The 17,330-nt window shown below is 39.6% G+C and overlaps 1 protein-coding gene across 2 annotated transcripts in view; it reads left to right on the plus strand.

Moving 5' to 3' along the window:
* The window catches only part of cgnl1 (cingulin-like 1), a 63,392-nt gene extending 53,196 nt beyond the window's left edge, over positions 1 to 10,196 (plus strand). For both annotated transcript variants that reach the window (XM_036584377.1, XM_036584378.1), the window contains exons 15-19: positions 2,699 to 2,782; positions 3,699 to 3,823; positions 4,509 to 4,617; positions 5,405 to 5,568; positions 6,329 to 10,196. In XM_036584377.1, coding sequence (XP_036440270.1) covers positions 2,699 to 2,782; positions 3,699 to 3,823; positions 4,509 to 4,617; positions 5,405 to 5,568; positions 6,329 to 6,482 — 636 coding nt within the window. In that variant the 3' untranslated portion in view covers positions 6,483 to 10,196. The remainder of the gene's footprint in view (positions 1 to 2,698; positions 2,783 to 3,698; positions 3,824 to 4,508; positions 4,618 to 5,404; positions 5,569 to 6,328) is intronic.
* The last annotated feature ends 7,134 nt before the right edge of the window (positions 10,197 to 17,330 follow it).

The raw sequence follows: 17,330 nt of genomic DNA on the forward strand, positions 1-17,330 counted from the left end.
TTGTGCTGTATATACTGAAGTAAGCAGCTTTGTGGTGGGATTTGTGGCCTAATTTGAGCAGCAAAATTTGCCTGCTGCTCTTTTGGAAAACTGAATGCCCTTCACGCCCTGAGAGACTCATCATTGTGAGACATGACGGGGGCTTTAGAGCGTTCCACACTGTGTTATTGTGAATATCACCTGTACACACAGCTCAGTTTCCTGGAGGTGCTGGAGGTGTGATGCAGAATGCAGTCTGGCCAGAATCTGAGAGCAGTTCAGCGAAATCGCACACTCTACTGATCACACAGCACTTATTATACAATCACACTGCCACCTTCTGTGAAATGGTGACTCTGTGAGAAAAGGCAACACCATCTGAGCAATTTTTCCCCTTTGTTTTCTTATGATACAGTATATTTGTGTGATTGATGTGACTGGAGTGATTTTCTCACGGTGTGTTAGAGGTCAGGAACATACTTCACACGAGTGTTAATGCTTCAAGCTATGCATTATACATTTTTTGCGTGTCATTATGTGCTAAAATGTGTCATGAGGCAATTCATAACGCAGAGCGAGCTGCATTTTGAGGCTGTCTGAAATTGAAGGCAGCTGTCTCAATGCCTTGCTGGCTGTGCTGTCTCAGAAGCCTTGAAGGCAGCGTTGTGATGAAGATACCTGAACTGAAATATCACTGTTACTAAATACTGTTGTTGCATTCATTTGATGATGTTGTGATCTAAAAAAGCCAAAACATCTGGAGATTTTTATTCCATTTGGGTCCCAAACTACACTTTTGAATAGGAATATAAGTCACACATCAGTCACGCTTCATTGTTACTCTGATGAAACAAATCACTAATAAGCACTCACTGATCTGAGCTGCGCTCTGAATGAGCTCATCTATGCAGAAACACATAAAACAGTGCATCTAAAGAATCCAAACCCCGTCACAAACCAGAGAGCTAGCCGTATGTCTGGAGAATTTAAGTTAATTTCTTGCGTGCAGGTACCAGATACCTAGCCAGCACGGATAACGACACCTCTTGAAGAATCCGCCTAATAATAAATACATCATCAGACCAATCAGGTGCCTCCCTAACACCCCTCTGTGTGGTAGACTTTTCTCCAGCCATGGGCTTACGGACAACAGGCCACAGTACAGGCCTAAACACACACTACTGAGGTCTTCCCCTCTGTTCTGTCAATGAGAGGAGGCTAACTGCTGGTTTAGGGTTTGCCTTGAAATGGCCACTCGCCTACAGAATAGAATTGAGTCCAATCCGGGTCACGGCACCACCTGAAGAATTCCAACCCCGTCACAAACCAGGGAGCCAGCTGCATGTCTGGTTTATTTCTTGAGCCTAAAACAATGGACTGACACAGTTTTAGAGCTGGACTGCAATTTCAGCACATGCACACACAATACTGCGTATAATAATCTATAACATAGCACTAAACACATTACACAATAATAAATTCCTTCACATCCAACAAGAGAGAAAGCCTTGTGCATCTTTTGTGCAGGGATAGAAAACACCATAGTACACAGGAAGCTTCTGTTCTACACACTGAAATAGATAAAATGATTTTACTCGTGCCAGCGGTGACGTCCACACAGCGGATTTATACGAGCAGCTTCTTTGTTTTTTTGGGCTGGGTACCAGGCTCATCAGGTTCTCGTGGTTAAACGTGTTTTAGAAGACATCGCTGATGGAGGTTAGGATATTGCTGATTATACTGAATGACTCAGTGTTTAAATCGTTTAGTTGCATATTTGATTTAGCGTTTGATAAAAAGTTGACAGGTAAGCTGTAACAGTTTGAGCACTGCAGTTCAGTAACCACAGTATCGTTCTTACCTTCAGCATTCAGATACTACATTTGGTCAATGTGGAAGTTAAGATTATGGTATGTTTTGTGTAGGGCTGGGATGATGGGCAATCTTGAAAAATCAATAGCTCAGCACATAATTTTTAATAAATATAAATCAGTCCAGAATTTTTTCAGAGGGTCCAGAATGGACCTTATCCGAATACCTGAGGGCTGGTCATTCTTTGCCAATATATTATGCTTAAATGATACAAATTTTTTTCAGTGTTTTTTCAGTGTTCAAAATATGAAAAGCACAAACATATAGAACATACATTTTTTGCCGTCTTGTCCCCTGAATATTTATTCTAACGTCCATGCTGGCGTTCATAATGTGTTTCAATATTAAATTCATTACAGTCTCTTGACATAGGAGGTACACATTTGTTGCAGCTCTCGATTAAAAAAAGTGTTCCATTGCTTTTACAGTCTCTGGTGGTCACAGTCAGCTGCGCTGTTTGTGCGTCATGACTGAATGTAATTCAGTAAATTAATTTGCAGGTTAATTGTAAATTAACTGTATGTTTACAGCACTGCTGCCACCGTCAAGTTGCAAAGTACAGCCTGGAGGCCCAATTAAAAGCAGTCTACAGGCCGGACTTTGGTCACCCCTGATATAGATTTTTAAATTATTCAAAACCATGGATATCACACAGTTACAAATATGTATGTAGGACAGTTTTCATTTTTCACTGGAGGGGGTGATGAAGCTTAGGCCGCTATCAGTGATTACTGACACATGTTCCCAGCCCTAGTTACGTGTCTGGTAGTCGTAATAGAATCTAATGATCATATGAAGGTCTGTGAAGATGGTGTGTGTGACTGACAGTGGTGTTGATGTGTAACAGGTGGACCAGTTGAGGAACGAGCTGCTGCAGGAGAGAGCCAGCAAGCAGGACCTGGAGTGTGACAAGATTGCCCTGGACAGACAGGTAAAGTCCACAAGCACTATCCGTGCTACATAGCCTAAGATTCCTGGGAGAATTACATGAAAGCTCCTTTCACTTTACATGACTTTCTCATTTTCATCATTGTCTTCACCTGTTCTCATCTAATGGTGTTGTTTTCCATGTGAGAAGTTTTAATTACAATGCACTTCTGAGTGCATTGAGATCGTAAACATGGTTACCTCGTCAGCCAGCCTGATCTATTTTATTAAATTATCTTCCTAAGATTATGCCAGTGAGCAACTGTCAGAGTCTTCTAATGATTTCTATGGAAAAAAAACATGTTTCTGTAATTGTTAGATATTTTTTCCCTTGTACTGATATGCTTGTTTTATTAAACTCTGCACGTAGTGTAGTAGTACTCATATTTCATTCTTAAGTTTTGGCTATAAACATGGGTTAAAATCTTGAAACGCCCAGTGGAAAATTTCCAGTCTGGATTTATTTTCCTCTGTGACACCTTTCTGCATACAGCCGAGCGAGCTCTCTCATTGGTTAGGCCTTCAGGAGCTGAACTGAAGACCTAACCTGTCAGATTACCACTAAAATAATTAGGACCAGGCTGAGGACTGATGATGGTTCACAGTGGGTGGGACCAGTTTCAAGAAAAAAAGCATCACTCAGGCCTTCTGGAAGTAATAGATACTTCTTTAACCCTGAATATGAGCTGTAGGCTAATCAGTGTTTTTCATTTATTAGCATTATTGAAAAGGTCCTTTTGTCCTCCTTTTTATGGCTATTTATGGCCCCAGTTGAAGGCCTGGCTCTAATAGTCATGGTTCACCACTGATTTTTACCCCTTTGTAACAGCTAGGCCGTGAGCTAATATTAGACACTTGAACAGCTGTTGAAACAAAAGTGGTCATGCCGTGAATTGTTTTGTCTTCCTGTTTATTTTCAGAATAAAGATCTGAAGAGTAGGATAGCTCATCTGGAGAGTTCACAGAAGTCCAGTAAGGAGGGGCTGGTGGCCCAGCTGGAGAGCAGAATCCAGGAGCTGGAGGAGAGACTGGAAGGAGAAGAGAGGTTAGAAACTCATGAAAAAAACTCGCAACTGGAGTTCGGGAGCACATAAACTAATACACGCTAAATAAATGTGGGCCCATATCCTGAATAGTTCTTAATATTTTTATTTTTTTTCCTGAGGTCCACTTATTACATTTGTGTGATTTTGTGTACCAAAAAATATTCATATATGGGGTTCATTGTCACAGACATAGGTGGAGGCAACATTTGATAGAATAGTCTAATAAATCTATATAAACATAATTAATTCAGTACAATTTCATAGTGTTTGAACTGAATGTGCCTCCCAGCTGTAACACATAAAGATCTATAGGCATCACAATAAACATGGCTAGCAATGACATTGTCAAATTTATTTTTGGCCATAAAGTAGAATAGCAGACATTAGCGAGATAAAATCGAAATACATTTCATTAACATGACAGCTGTAATAACAGAATAACTTCTGTGAATACTAAAAATGTGCTTTATATGAGGAAGAAGTGAACTGCTCTCGCTGTTTACTGATTTGCTTGTTGCATGTTGCCAAGCATGTCCTATTTGAACCTGTTTAACTACATTTAAAAAATCCATGCTACATTTTAGCCCATGTTAGGCTGGGCTCCAGAATGAAATGCTGTAGATGTAACATTGAAAATAATAGGAAATTATTGCAAAAAACTAAAAAAAAGAATGTGTTCTACAGAGAACGTGCCAACCTGCAGTTGGTGAACCGGAGGTTAGAGCGTAAAGTGAAGGAGATGATGATGCAGATGGATGAAGAGCAGCACTCGCTGCAGGATCAGAAAGACCAGGTAAATTTAACACACCTGCTTACACTCTTCCTACTTCCCACTCTTCTACACTCACCTGCTTATGTGAGCAGTTTTGTTATTGAGCGTGCATGTGATAGAATGTGTGTGGTGGTTTACATGGAGTTGCCAGTGTATTAGGTACACTGAACTTTTTATGTAATACTTAATAAACTTTATATATGTATTTTACTTTATATATATTTTATATATAAAATATAGGTTTACAGTTGATGACTGTTGCCTATTTGTCTCAGCACTGTACTCTCTCGTCAGCTTTGGTCCTATAATAAACCTTTTCCATTGATGGAGAGGGTTGAAAGGGGCTGATAAATCGTAAAGCAGTAGTACAGTTGGTCATTGTAACCTGCATTTACAAAGTTTGGATTAGCTTTTCAAAACATTTGCAGTTATCAAGAGTCAAAAACAAATTTGGTTTGCAGACACGTGTATAACATGAATCTTATGCGTTAATTCTGTGCAGCTTCACACATTTCTAATACGACCTCATTAAATTATAATAAAATCAATCTGATTTCTAAAGTGGAGATCAAATCTCAACCAAAAATAATGTAAATAGATACTTACTGTATATTATTAATCATATAATAGCTCATTTCTCACAGAATTCTTGAAATATAGAATCTAACATCTAAAAATATCTAAGTTATTGTTGTACATAAAATAATAAAAATTGTTCACATGGCAAGTGATTCCAAATACAGTGAGCGTGTAAAGTGTTTATGTATTTGAGCATGTTTATCTAATGCAACCGTTTGTCTGTGCACAGCTGAACCTGCGTCTGAAAGCCCTGAAGAGGCAGATGGATGAGGCAGAGGAGGAGATTGACCGGCTTGAGCATGGAAAGAAGAAACTGCAGAGAGACCTGGAGGAGCAACAGGAGGCCAACGAGCAGCTCCAGAATCAGCTCAAAGCACTGCGCAGTGAAATGAGGTAAAGAATTCACAGCATTATCAATGATCCACAACCGGATCAAAGCACCAGACACTAATATGTGAAAATCTGTGACCTTGCGACAGTTTCGATTGAGAATCTTTTTCATTCAGTTAATCATGAATCATGATCATATATTAAATTATATTACAGTTTAGAATTATTTTAAACAAGCACACAGTATCACTGATGCAAAGAACTCCTGTTATGCACAAAAATCTAATTGAGTGTTAATAGCGCCCCCTCAAGGCGAATTTTTCACCCTGCTAAACATGAGTGAGTGAGTATGTGAGTTGCCAGCCATGAGGGGCTTCATATATAAAAATACATGAATACACGAAATACACGAAATACAAAAATAACTGGAGGAACTATGTGCACAGTAGAGTAATACAGACAATGACAACAACATACAAAGCTTCAAAAATATATATATTATAATTTATTAATAGACTGTTTGGAAATGTTTCACTTTCATTTTGGCATATATTATATTATTATATACTATTATAAAGATTAACATACTTGAATCACTGCCTTCAGATCAATGCACAGTGCTGCATTTCTCCAGCTCTGCTTCACAGTGATATGAGTTAATACATGACTACTTTATGACTAACTCTGAATCTGCTCATTGCGCAGTGAGTAAGTGAACAGTGATACTGTAACACATGGCTAACCATGAGTAGAAGTTAGCAGATCAGAAAAGATAGCGTTAGCGTGATTATGTTCATAGCAACTCTTCTGTTTCTTCCCAAAGACGAAAGAGCAACTCTGCCCCCCTCCTTAACAACCTGGATGATGACGATGATGATGATGACATCAGCACTGATGGAGAAACCTACTTCAGTTCGTCTTCTGGATATAAGCGCTCCAGCAGTCAGGACGCCATTATCTCCACCTTCTCTCTCTGAGAGTTAGACTGTGCTGTCTTCACTCTTCATAATGCAGTAATGAACACTGTTCCATCCGTCTGATCTTCGGCTCTTTGGGCCCGAAAGCGCGCTGCAGTGGAAACATTCCTAATGCCTTTGATTTTGAACAAAAGAAACAAAAAGCCTTTATTTTTTCAGTAGTTTTTTTGTATCCTTTATTGTCTCTCACATTATATGACCTCTGATTTTACTCTACACCAGTGTTTTAATGTAATGTTACGTTTTTTGCATTTTGCAAGTGCATTTTTAAGTGTGTTTTAAAAAAAAAACAGAAAGATGAAATATCTTCCTTATGAAGCTCCAGTTCAATCAAACGTTGTTATGGCGATGATGATGATGCAACAGATTGTGTAATTTATTAATCACTGAAAATATGAAGGAATGGCATGTTGAAGGGCACTAATTACTCTATCAAGGGAAATTTGCATGAGGGATTATCTGAATCTTTTTTTATTTTTTTTTGTATAAAAGGTGTGTCCGCTACACAGTTCCTTTGTTCTTTATACAAAACAACTTAGCAAAGCAGTTTTTTATGTTACATAATGCTCCTCCCTCTCCAAACGGACAGTCCCATGTTACACAATGCTGCTTGGCTTTATTTTATGTTTTATTATTATTTTTTTTTAAACTTTTAAGCTTCCTGTTAATGACCTGTTGACCTTTTTCCGAGCTGTGAGCGCACAGCACACTCATGGAATGATAACAATAAATAAAAAACCCCACATACTTAAGTGAGGTTACAACAAACCACACTGTGTTACAGAGTGGGAGGCAGTTTGTTTCTGAGACTCAAAACAGTGTTAATGGCTAAATATGAGTGGGTCTTGCTGGAATATACAGTGTCTCACTCAGTGTTGTCATATGCTCAGTCTTAATTAAAGGAATACTCCAGTGTTTTTCGACCTAGTCTGTGTCTGCTGTATCAGTAGTGTACAGTCGATCATGATAGATGATGATATGACATGTTTTCCTGTACTTAGAAAAAGAACAGAAAACCCGAAGGCTCAAAGTTCCCTTATAATAGAAGCCAATGGGAAGGTAGTCTTGCGGGGCCAGATGAGATCTCTTAAACATCTCTTAAACTTCTGGTGCTGGACTGCGGTGAAAATAGGGCTACGTCCCTCTAAAACCCATTCACTACAATTAAAAATTCCTCTAGTCCACCTCAGGGGTACAATCATTAACACAAAACAAGCTAGCTAGTGAAATGACATCTACTTCTTTGTTTATTGATCTTGCTTTATTTGGATAGCCCCTAGTGGATTATCATAGATCATGGATTTTCAATTTAGGCACAGAGTCACTGTTAGGTTTAGGTTTTGGGTTGGGGTTAAGGTTAGGGTTAGGACAACTTAAAATTAATTTAAGATGAATAGATAATAAGCAGATTGAAAGCATATACAACACATTTACAATGTACTATCCAAATAAAGTGTTACCTGTTTATTTGTAGTGTTTGGAGACTTTTAAGCTCTGCCAATTTACGTTGCAATCATTGGCCGATGGCAGGCTTGTTGATGAGCACATCTTCGCCCCCAGTTTTCATCTCCACCTTCATGAGGCTTTGGATTAGTTGAAATTTCACACTCAGTCTACATTCCCACCCACTTTTAGCCCAAAATGTCCAACGGTTGTACCCAGACGTCGTCATAACGAGACCTGGCCCCATGAGCTTACTGCTGAAGCAACTGCCCATTTGCTTCTATTATAAGCTCATTTAGAGTTTGTGGGTTTTCCCTTCTTTACTAGGTACAGGGAAATCGAAATGTTGGCTTATTCCTTTAAACTGTTTATCTGTACTTATGGAAGTCTATAGTTTCTGCATTTTGTGTCAAAGCCTGGGATGTGTTTAGTGAGGCACATGTGTTATATTGTCAAGCCAACTCAACCAGAAGGATGGCCAGTCCAGAACTCGCATTCTTAGTCAAATCAGTCAAAGACATGTTTGTATACATGGATGCTTGACCATGGATGCTTGACTCTGTAGCATCACAGCATCCATTAGCATTAGAAGGAGCTAACGAGAAAGAGAAAGATCCAAGTTTCAAACCCTTGGATAGAATAATAAGTGTGATAAGTTCATTTCTTTTTTTTTTGTCCTCTAAATTTGCATATGTTCTGATTCTATGATTACTCAGTAAACAGTCTTGTGACTTTATGCTCACGTTTTTGTTTTCAGGGTTGTTTTCAGACAAGTGCATGGGTTTGTTTCTTAGACGTGTCTAATCTAAATCTCCAGACTCCGGCCCTGTGACCTCCAGTCCTTTTGGACCTTCGTTCCGTGACTACGTTGAAGTGTTCAACGTCATCCCGGCGAATCTGTAATGCTGTATGGCTGCAAGCGTATAAGAAACACTAATGAGATTAGACCCCAAAATCTGCACATTTGCACTTGAATTGTGTACTTTTTTCCTTGTTTGTCTAAATTTGGTAATTTCTATTGCTTATTTTTTCGAAATCCTCATGTTTCATTTGTCTCCATGCGATTTGCTGTGAAGTCCCCAAGTCCAATGAAGACCGGAGATTTAGATTGGGCAGTGGATTAACCCTAGTCCTGGACTAAACTGCTATTCATACAGCTTCTCCAAGCTTGTTTTACCCTTAAAAACCCTATTCAGTCTAGGATTAGGCTTAATCTGGGTCTTTTAAACCAGCAATATGAGTATCTGCCTGAATATTGGCCCCATTTGCTCCAGTTAAAATATGATGAAAGCCAAAAACTCTTAAGTTTTTCCGAAAGATCTTTGTGATCTGTGTGTTTTAATATGATTTTAATATGGTTTTGTGCCTCAGTTGCTGAGAGGCTCAGCAGTTGTACTTCACTTTTGTGCCTCCTTTAATTCGTCCCAGAGCAGGTTAAACTCTTCTGCTTGAGTTGGTTTGATTGTGGCCTGCTATGCATATTCAACATATCCTGTAACCGTCCTTTTGTATGCAACTTTTGTATGTTGCTGTGTTGACAATCAACTTTTTTTTGTTTGTTTATTTTGGGTTTCTTAAATACACTGTGATTATTTGCACTGTAAGTTGGATTGAACCTTTTTTGTGGCCTAAAGAAACATTCCAATGTAAAATCCTTGTGATTTCTCACTCAGCAAAAAGGAATTCCGCCAGCGTTCCTCAGGCTCTCTGTAGTTACAATAAAATTTAGCAGAAACTTCTTATCTTTTTACTAAGGCAGGCATTCATTTATCCTAAGGTCAGTAAAGTATGTGGCCGCCAATTCACCGCTAGCTGACTCTGCTGAACTGTAGAGTCCTGAGGGAACGCCAAATTCCTCCGAATGGAACTCACTGTAAGGAATTGCAGCCTAAATTATAGCACTGCTGTCATATCAAAAAACCCTGCATCTCCATTATTAATTAATTAATTTTTTTTTTTTTACTTTTTTTTGGAAAAACGCCAGCTGGCCTTTACATTATACGCCCATAACACAATACAAAGAGTCCAAAACACAACTTAAGGTTTAGTTTTTTGCCTTCATCTATAAAGTTATCATTTATGAGATACAAGGTTTTGTTTTGACAGCAAAATGTTCCTTTAATGTTGCCATTTTAGTGACCAAATTACCACTGGAGTCTTTTTGGTGAGGAGCACAGAAAGAATCCTGCCACTACCTCTCTGTATGTGTTTATACTGCTTGAACTAAAAACCTGGAAAAATGAAATAAAGTTACCCATAGTTAATCTCGCAGCAGTGCATCTGAGCGCGTTTCTGTTTTGCTAAGCCAGACATGCATCAGCGTGGTCACAGTTTTGAGCAGGTACTGGATTTTGAGCGCAGCTGTGGTAGTGATTTCCTGCTGAACTAATGATGACATTAATGTGAGGTGAACATATTGTGATCCGCTTCATCCCATTTGTAGCCCCCACCCAGCTGTTTTTTGGCTTTTGGATAATGCAGCTGTGTAAATAACAGCCCACATTCTTTAATGTGTATGTATATGTCTGTGTTTGTTTTGGTGTATTCATAGGACAAAAATATTCAGACTGTAGGAAAAACAGGACTAACCTACAAAATGTCCAGCAAAGTGTCCTGACTTTGTAAAGTGCCTGTTAGAAAAGCTTTGTTATAAAATAAAAGAAACGAAAACCTTAATTTTACAGGAGAAAGCAAAACCATTCATAACTTTCAATGTAAGTTAATGTAAAGAGACTTTATTCCAAGCAATTATGGACTATTTCTAATAGTCTGAGTGCTCTGAAATTTTATTACAATGTAAAAAGCAGCTTATGTATATTATAAAATAAAAAAATGGTAAAAATATAGATATGGTTTGTGTGTTTGTGCTGGTCTGAGTAGATCAGACACAGCAGTGCTGCTGGAGGTTTTGAACACCTCAGTATCACTGCTGGACTGACAATAGTCCCCCAACCAAAAGTATCCAGCCAACAGCGTCCTGTGGGCAGCGTCCTGTGACCACTGATGAAGGACTAGAGGATGACCAACACAAACTGTGCAGCAGCAGATGAGCTATTGTCTCTGACTTTACATCTACAAGGTGGACTGACAAGGTAGGAGTGTCTAATAGAGTGGACAGTGAGTGGACACAGTGCTTAAAAATCCAGCAGCACTGCTGTGACTCAGAATAAGATTGTGTTCCAATAACTGTCATTGGAAGTTAATGATGTGTTTCCTTCTTCTGTAAAGTTACCATTCTAGAGAAAAGAGGTTTTGTATATATATTACATGAAGGCACTTACATCTAATAATAAATAATACATGGAACATATTATTTTTCCTCTCCACTGTGTTTTTGGTTAAACAGTCAGAGGCCCAAAAGAGAGTCGATATGCTGTGAGCCACTGACTGACCCCTGATGTTCATCCACACGCTGGAATGTCGGGGGTGTGAGGCGTGACTGTCTTTAGGAACTCCAGCTTCATCCTTTTCTTGCACGCTTTACAGCTGACTACAGAAAGAGAAAGGCAGGCAGACGCAGAGGCATCCTTAACCAGTAAACAAAGCTCGGGCCTATTGTTCTCAGGCCTGGCCTGCACGAGCTGCAGTGGTAGCAGGTCTTTACAACAAAAACCCACAAACTTCCCTGATGTGAGGGGAGCATCTCTGACCCCTGCTGAGCAGCCCAGCCTGGCCTGATTAGTGACCAGGGTGGAGATTTAGTAGGGGGGGGGGATCAGAGACCACCATCCATTCCTCAAATTCCAAACCCTCTCCTCACGAACACACACATACAGACACACCTTTGTTCTTGAGTGAATAGATGAGTTTTACTGATCAAATAACAAGTGAGTGTCTCAAGAGTAGCACATTTTATTTTTAATTCAAAGAGTGGGCAGAAAACAATAACATCAGTAGTTGAGCTTGTTTCCTGTTATTTTGTAAATGCTATTGTTTTAGGCTCTGTTCATTGTACAGCTCTCTGCTGCCCTCTTGCTGCAAATCAGTGCCATGGCTTCTCGCAGGAGTGTCCAGGCATATGCGAAGGTTTCAGCACTCCTGATCAGAGTTTGATTTTCTAAGTGAAAATAAGTTAACACGTCCTCTACAACAGACATTTTAATGCACAGTTACTGTTTATTAGCTGAAGTTAACATTTGGGGAAAAATAAAACAAAATGTGGTCTGTGCAAAAGTTATGGCACATTTTAAATTTTGTGTTCCTTTTTTTCCAATATGTTAAACAGTGCAAATAAATAAAAATTGTGCACCAAAATTAGCAGAAAAATGTTTCTGTGTTCTCTGTAGATGATGTTTTATATTTTCACACAGAAAATTAACAAAACGTCATTTTTGGGGGTGCACAAACATTTGCATACAACTCTATGTTTTTTTAGGGGTATAAAAATTTGTGCCACTTGGGTGATGCTTGTCTGCTAAGGGAAAACATGCTTAAAAAACTTTTTAAATTATTATATGTTAAATATTATATTTTGGTTGTAGCAGAATTTAGCTACAGTCATACAGAAGCACATGGTAAAAGTGTTGCATTGATTCAAATGTGCACATAATTTCAAAATGAATAAAATATATTACACAACTAAATTGTTGCCAAAAGATAAAGAGATAAAAATAAAATAGTTTTGAAACACTTTTGTCACAATATCCATAGTTTTAACAAATTCATGTAAAGCAGCAGTTCATTTGAGTTTAATATCTCATGATGTACTGGGCTTGTATGCTAGGGGGGTGGCATCTGGGTCCCTAAAGGCCTTATCGGACCCCATATAACCCTCATACTGGCACGATACGACTTTTCTTTACATGCAGACGATGCCAATCCAAATGCTAAAATTAGCAAATTTGAGCCATGAACCAATCATATATTTTGTGGGCCGATTATGATTTCTTTACAGCCCAACTGACCCATGGCCAGTTTTTATTCACCTTTGTTTTTTACCCGAAGCTCAAACTGTGTGAACTGAACGAACTCATAAAACACACAAGCACATTTCCATAACCGTCTATTAGCCAAAGTTACAATATAAATAAGATTATTATTTGCTCTTCAATGGGCCAAACCGCACAATGAGTCATGTATAATCATGCTGCAGCAGTTTGGTTGAGGTGTAGCAGCAGCAGTCAAATACAGCACGAGAGCACTCACCTGCCCAACGTTATTTACCTCATATGACTGCAGTATAGACCAGCCAAAACACACACACTTACACACATTATCTAAGCCGCTTATCCTCCAGGGTTCTGGGGGTGGGGGTGGGGGGGTGTGGGGTGTTGCTTGAGCCGTACACAGCACATTCTTTGTCAATCTGCAACCACTTAATTACGCAAAGGGCTCTCTGAGTGTTCGTGGTTATATAGAACCAATGATTTTACTAAAGAACACTTTTAAAAACATCTTTTAAAGAGTCTAGAATGCTCTACATCTTCATCTTCATTACTAGCAAACCTGATGTTTCCACTCTCAATTAACTAAAGCGCTTCAAGTTCAAGCTGTGTATCTTACTATGCACTGTATATTATGCAGTATTTGTCTGATTACACTGTCACTGCAAAGTAAAAATTTAGCAGCAGCACTAAAAAACTAGCATGAACAATATACATCAAGACCCACTGTGCACTGTAATGGACAAAGGATTTAGAAAAATCCTGTGTAGAAAGTTGTTATGTACGGAGCCCTGCTGGTGATATCCCGTATTCATAAAAATAATATATGGCTATGACTTAGTAAGGCATGAGAACGAGATAATGTAGTCAAGGCCATGACTTAGTAATGTGTAGGGACGAGATCCTAATGCATGGAAACGACTTAGTAAGGCATGGGAATAAGATGATTAAGTCTTGACCACAGCTTAATAAGGCATGATCTTGTTCCCACCCCTTACTAACTCGTGGCCATGACTTAATTATCTTGTTTCCATGCCTTACTAAGTCGTGGCCACGCATTAGAATCTCGTTTACATGTGCTCATACGCAATATTTGTATTTATATATAAATGGGATGTCACCAGCAGGGCTCCGTAGTTATGTTATTACTGCAATTGAACTTGTTGTCTCACAATCCATCACTTACCAAATAACAAACACATAACATGATGAAAAAACTGTTCTAAATCAGATGAAAAGAGTTAAAATGAGCCCTCCTACACTATATTCCTGCAGAACAGTAGGCAGCAGTTTCAGCGCAGTTTCCACTGTCTCAGAATTAAACTTGTTTACTAAGAGTTGCATTTTGTGTAATTGTGTGAAAATAAAGATTGAATCAATTGCACATATTGCTTTTACAGTCACGAAATCTCAACCAGATATTTGAGACACAAGAAAGGCCATAATTTTGGTGCCATAATATTTATTTAATATATCAACAGTAACAACCAACAAGATTCAACAAGTAAGATATAATCCCCCTCAATCAAACACACACACACACACACACGCAAAGCAAATGGGTTAAAAAGGGACGTTTACAACTGGGATGGTTTCTCAACGACTCCTCCAACAGACAGAGAGATGATTACTCTGCCTCTGTGGTTGCAGCGCTGCCATGCCTTATTTCAGTGTGCAATGGGCGGGGGTAAGCTGCTGTTTGATTGGCTGTTAAACAGCCATTCTGATAAACAACAGGTATCAGCAAAGCATAAAATAAAGAAGAAAACACACGATGTCCATTGCCGTGGACGCAGGGTCTGGAAGGGCTGAACACGCCCTGGTCCACTTCGACTCACCGCTCGGTTGTGCGTCACTCCTACCAGCGGTGGCAGAAAGCAGGAGGGCCAGTGAGAGCCGGGACGCGCTCCCCTCTGCTAACTAGCTGGGTTAGCATCAGTGAGCTAATCGAATAGCCAGCTAGCCATGCAAAGTTTGCAATGCAGAACGTTTTTTGAGAAGTTTGAACATAAACACACATAAAACTTATGAATATTTGCTTTGTCTTTCTACAAACCGGGTGTGGAGCCGTGGTGTAGTGCCTGTATTGTTGTTGTTATTATCCGTGTAGCCTTTAGCATGCTAACTAGCAAGCTAGCATAGTAAGATGAGGTATCAGCTGTCCTGTAATGCGGAGGACTGAAGGGAGTAGTTTGCGACTTAACGCCCAGCAAATCAAATGTTATGGCCTTGAAATATTAAGTATTTTAAAGTAGTTTAACTGCTAAGGCTTAGAAACAGCTTTGTCCGTCATTATTTTCATGTTTGAAAAGGGAAATGCGTCAGATAGCAATGATTTCTGCTTAATAATATTCTGTCTTGTGCCCCTTCATTTGAGCTAAAACAGTAATGAAACAGCCCTAAGGATGGAGAACGACGACAAAGGGAAACGGCGAGGCCAAGGCCCAATCCTGTTTCACCCATTGCCTCTACCACTTAACCCAGGGGTGCACATCTCCGGTCCTGGAGGGCCGGTGTCCAGCACAGTTTTGAGGTTTCCCTCCTCACACACACCCATTAAACCAGCCGATTAACAGAAAAGTGTAATCAGATGTGGTTGAGCAGGTAAATCACCAACGTGTGCTGGACACTGACCCTCCAGGACCGGAGTTGTGCACCCCTGACTTAGCCCTTACCCTTCTGTTTTGTGCATTCATGCCTTGGGGTAGGGTGCCTTGATTTTTGTTGCGATTGGGCCGAAGTGTTAGGGTTACATGGCCCTCCAAATGGAGGTTTGCAGAGTCACACTCCAAACAGAGTGTCAGGAGAAAAAACAGAAAAACCGGTGTTCTACCCATCGAATGGTCCCACTGAGCATGCGCATATCATTAATAGAGCGTTGTAACTTAATATTATAAACGTTTATGTTTTTAATGTTAATTCAACACAAACACAGTTTAGTATCATTACTTACATTACTTAGGTGAATTAGGCGATCAAAATATCCAAATTATTCTTTTAATGCTGGTAATGTTTTCTGATAAGGAGATTTATGCTATCAGATTTTCCTGCCTATAGATTTCAGTGCTGGTAGCATTTTTTGATAGGGTAATTTAGGCCATCCAAAAAATCCTACCTTCAGTTTTATGTAGCACGCTACCCAAAGATATGCCTGTACAGTAGGACATTTCGACAAGTTAGCACAATCCAAGATGGCTGTGCAGGCGACCAATGAAACCCACAAATGTGAGTATTTTCTCAGTGAAAGATTACAGTAACCATTGTATTTTCTTAGTATAATGTCATTTCAATGTATTATGGTCCTTTCCTTCATAACAAGCATAAAAAATTGGCTCGTCGTTTGCTGATGTCTCATTAGCTAACTAGCTATTTTTCCTTTTCCACCTTAAATAGTGCAGCATTTACATCCTGCCGCCTCAGGCATCGGAACTGCTGCACCATTTAAGGTGGAACAGGAAAATTTGATTAAGGAGTTGGCGAATAGCTGACTTCAGCTTCATATCACCGAAGAATTAGGGGCGGGCAATAATAAATAATTGTCCCTCTTTGAAGGCATATGATGCCCTAAAGCCCAGCAGTGAGGTTGCTGGACTTTACCCTCCTCTGCTGTCACTGCAGACTGGCAGGGTCGCTTACAGGGCAGCGCTGGTAGCTGTTAATGAAGTAATGCTCATCTTTATTTGAGGGTCCCATTTCATAGGGGAAGATTTCAGCCACTACCCCTTGTAACTCAGTTCCAAGGGGCAAGATGACACTCGAAAAAAAGGGGTAGGGGTAAAAATAAGAAAAGTGAACGGGCAGCTAGAATTAAGAGTTAACTAAAGCTATGAAATAAGGTGCCTTATAGGTTGAGTACGTTGAGCTGACTTTTTGTTTTGTACAGTGAGGACTCTGTACAGTGGCTGAGTGTCAGGCCTCTGTGTGTGAGTGTGGCACTGGTGTGTGTGAGCGCTTATGATGAGGTGCTAACAAGCTAATGATCCCAAAGGAATGCAGTGGCCCTAAACAGATGGACTTTTAAACCGGGCTGTCTGTCAGCAGGCTGAATGGAGAGAGACACAGGGAAGCTGGAGGAAAGCTGCAGGCTGCTCTGTTCCTCTTTTCTTCCCTCCATTGTGCCCCAAAGCTGCCATTCACCCAGAGCTGGCTGAGTGTGAAGCGCGTCCAGACTCTCGCTGTGAGCTCTGTGGCCACCCTTCACTTTCTAAAGTGGCAAAATAGGCGATGTGTGTCTGTTTCTCATGATGACGTTGTTTTGAGAAAATTATAATACATTTTTACTTATATAAAGTTATCAAGTGAAACAAAGCTTAAAGCTTCTCTCTCTCTCTCTCGAATGATCTTGTTCTCTCTCTCTCTGTTTCTTTTTTCCCCCTCTCTTTTTCTCTTTCTGTCCTCTCACTTCCCTCTCGCTTCTCTTACTCTATTTGCTTCTTTCATTTTCTTTCGTTCTTTCTTTCTTTCTGCATCTCTCTTGGATGGTCTTATTCTCTAACTTTTTCTCTTATACTTCCTCTCCTCT

The sequence above is a fragment of the Colossoma macropomum genome, unplaced genomic scaffold, assembly GCF_904425465.1.
Source record: "Colossoma macropomum unplaced genomic scaffold, Colossoma_macropomum, whole genome shotgun sequence".
NCBI classification, from domain to species: Eukaryota; Metazoa; Chordata; class Actinopteri; order Characiformes; family Serrasalmidae; genus Colossoma; species Colossoma macropomum.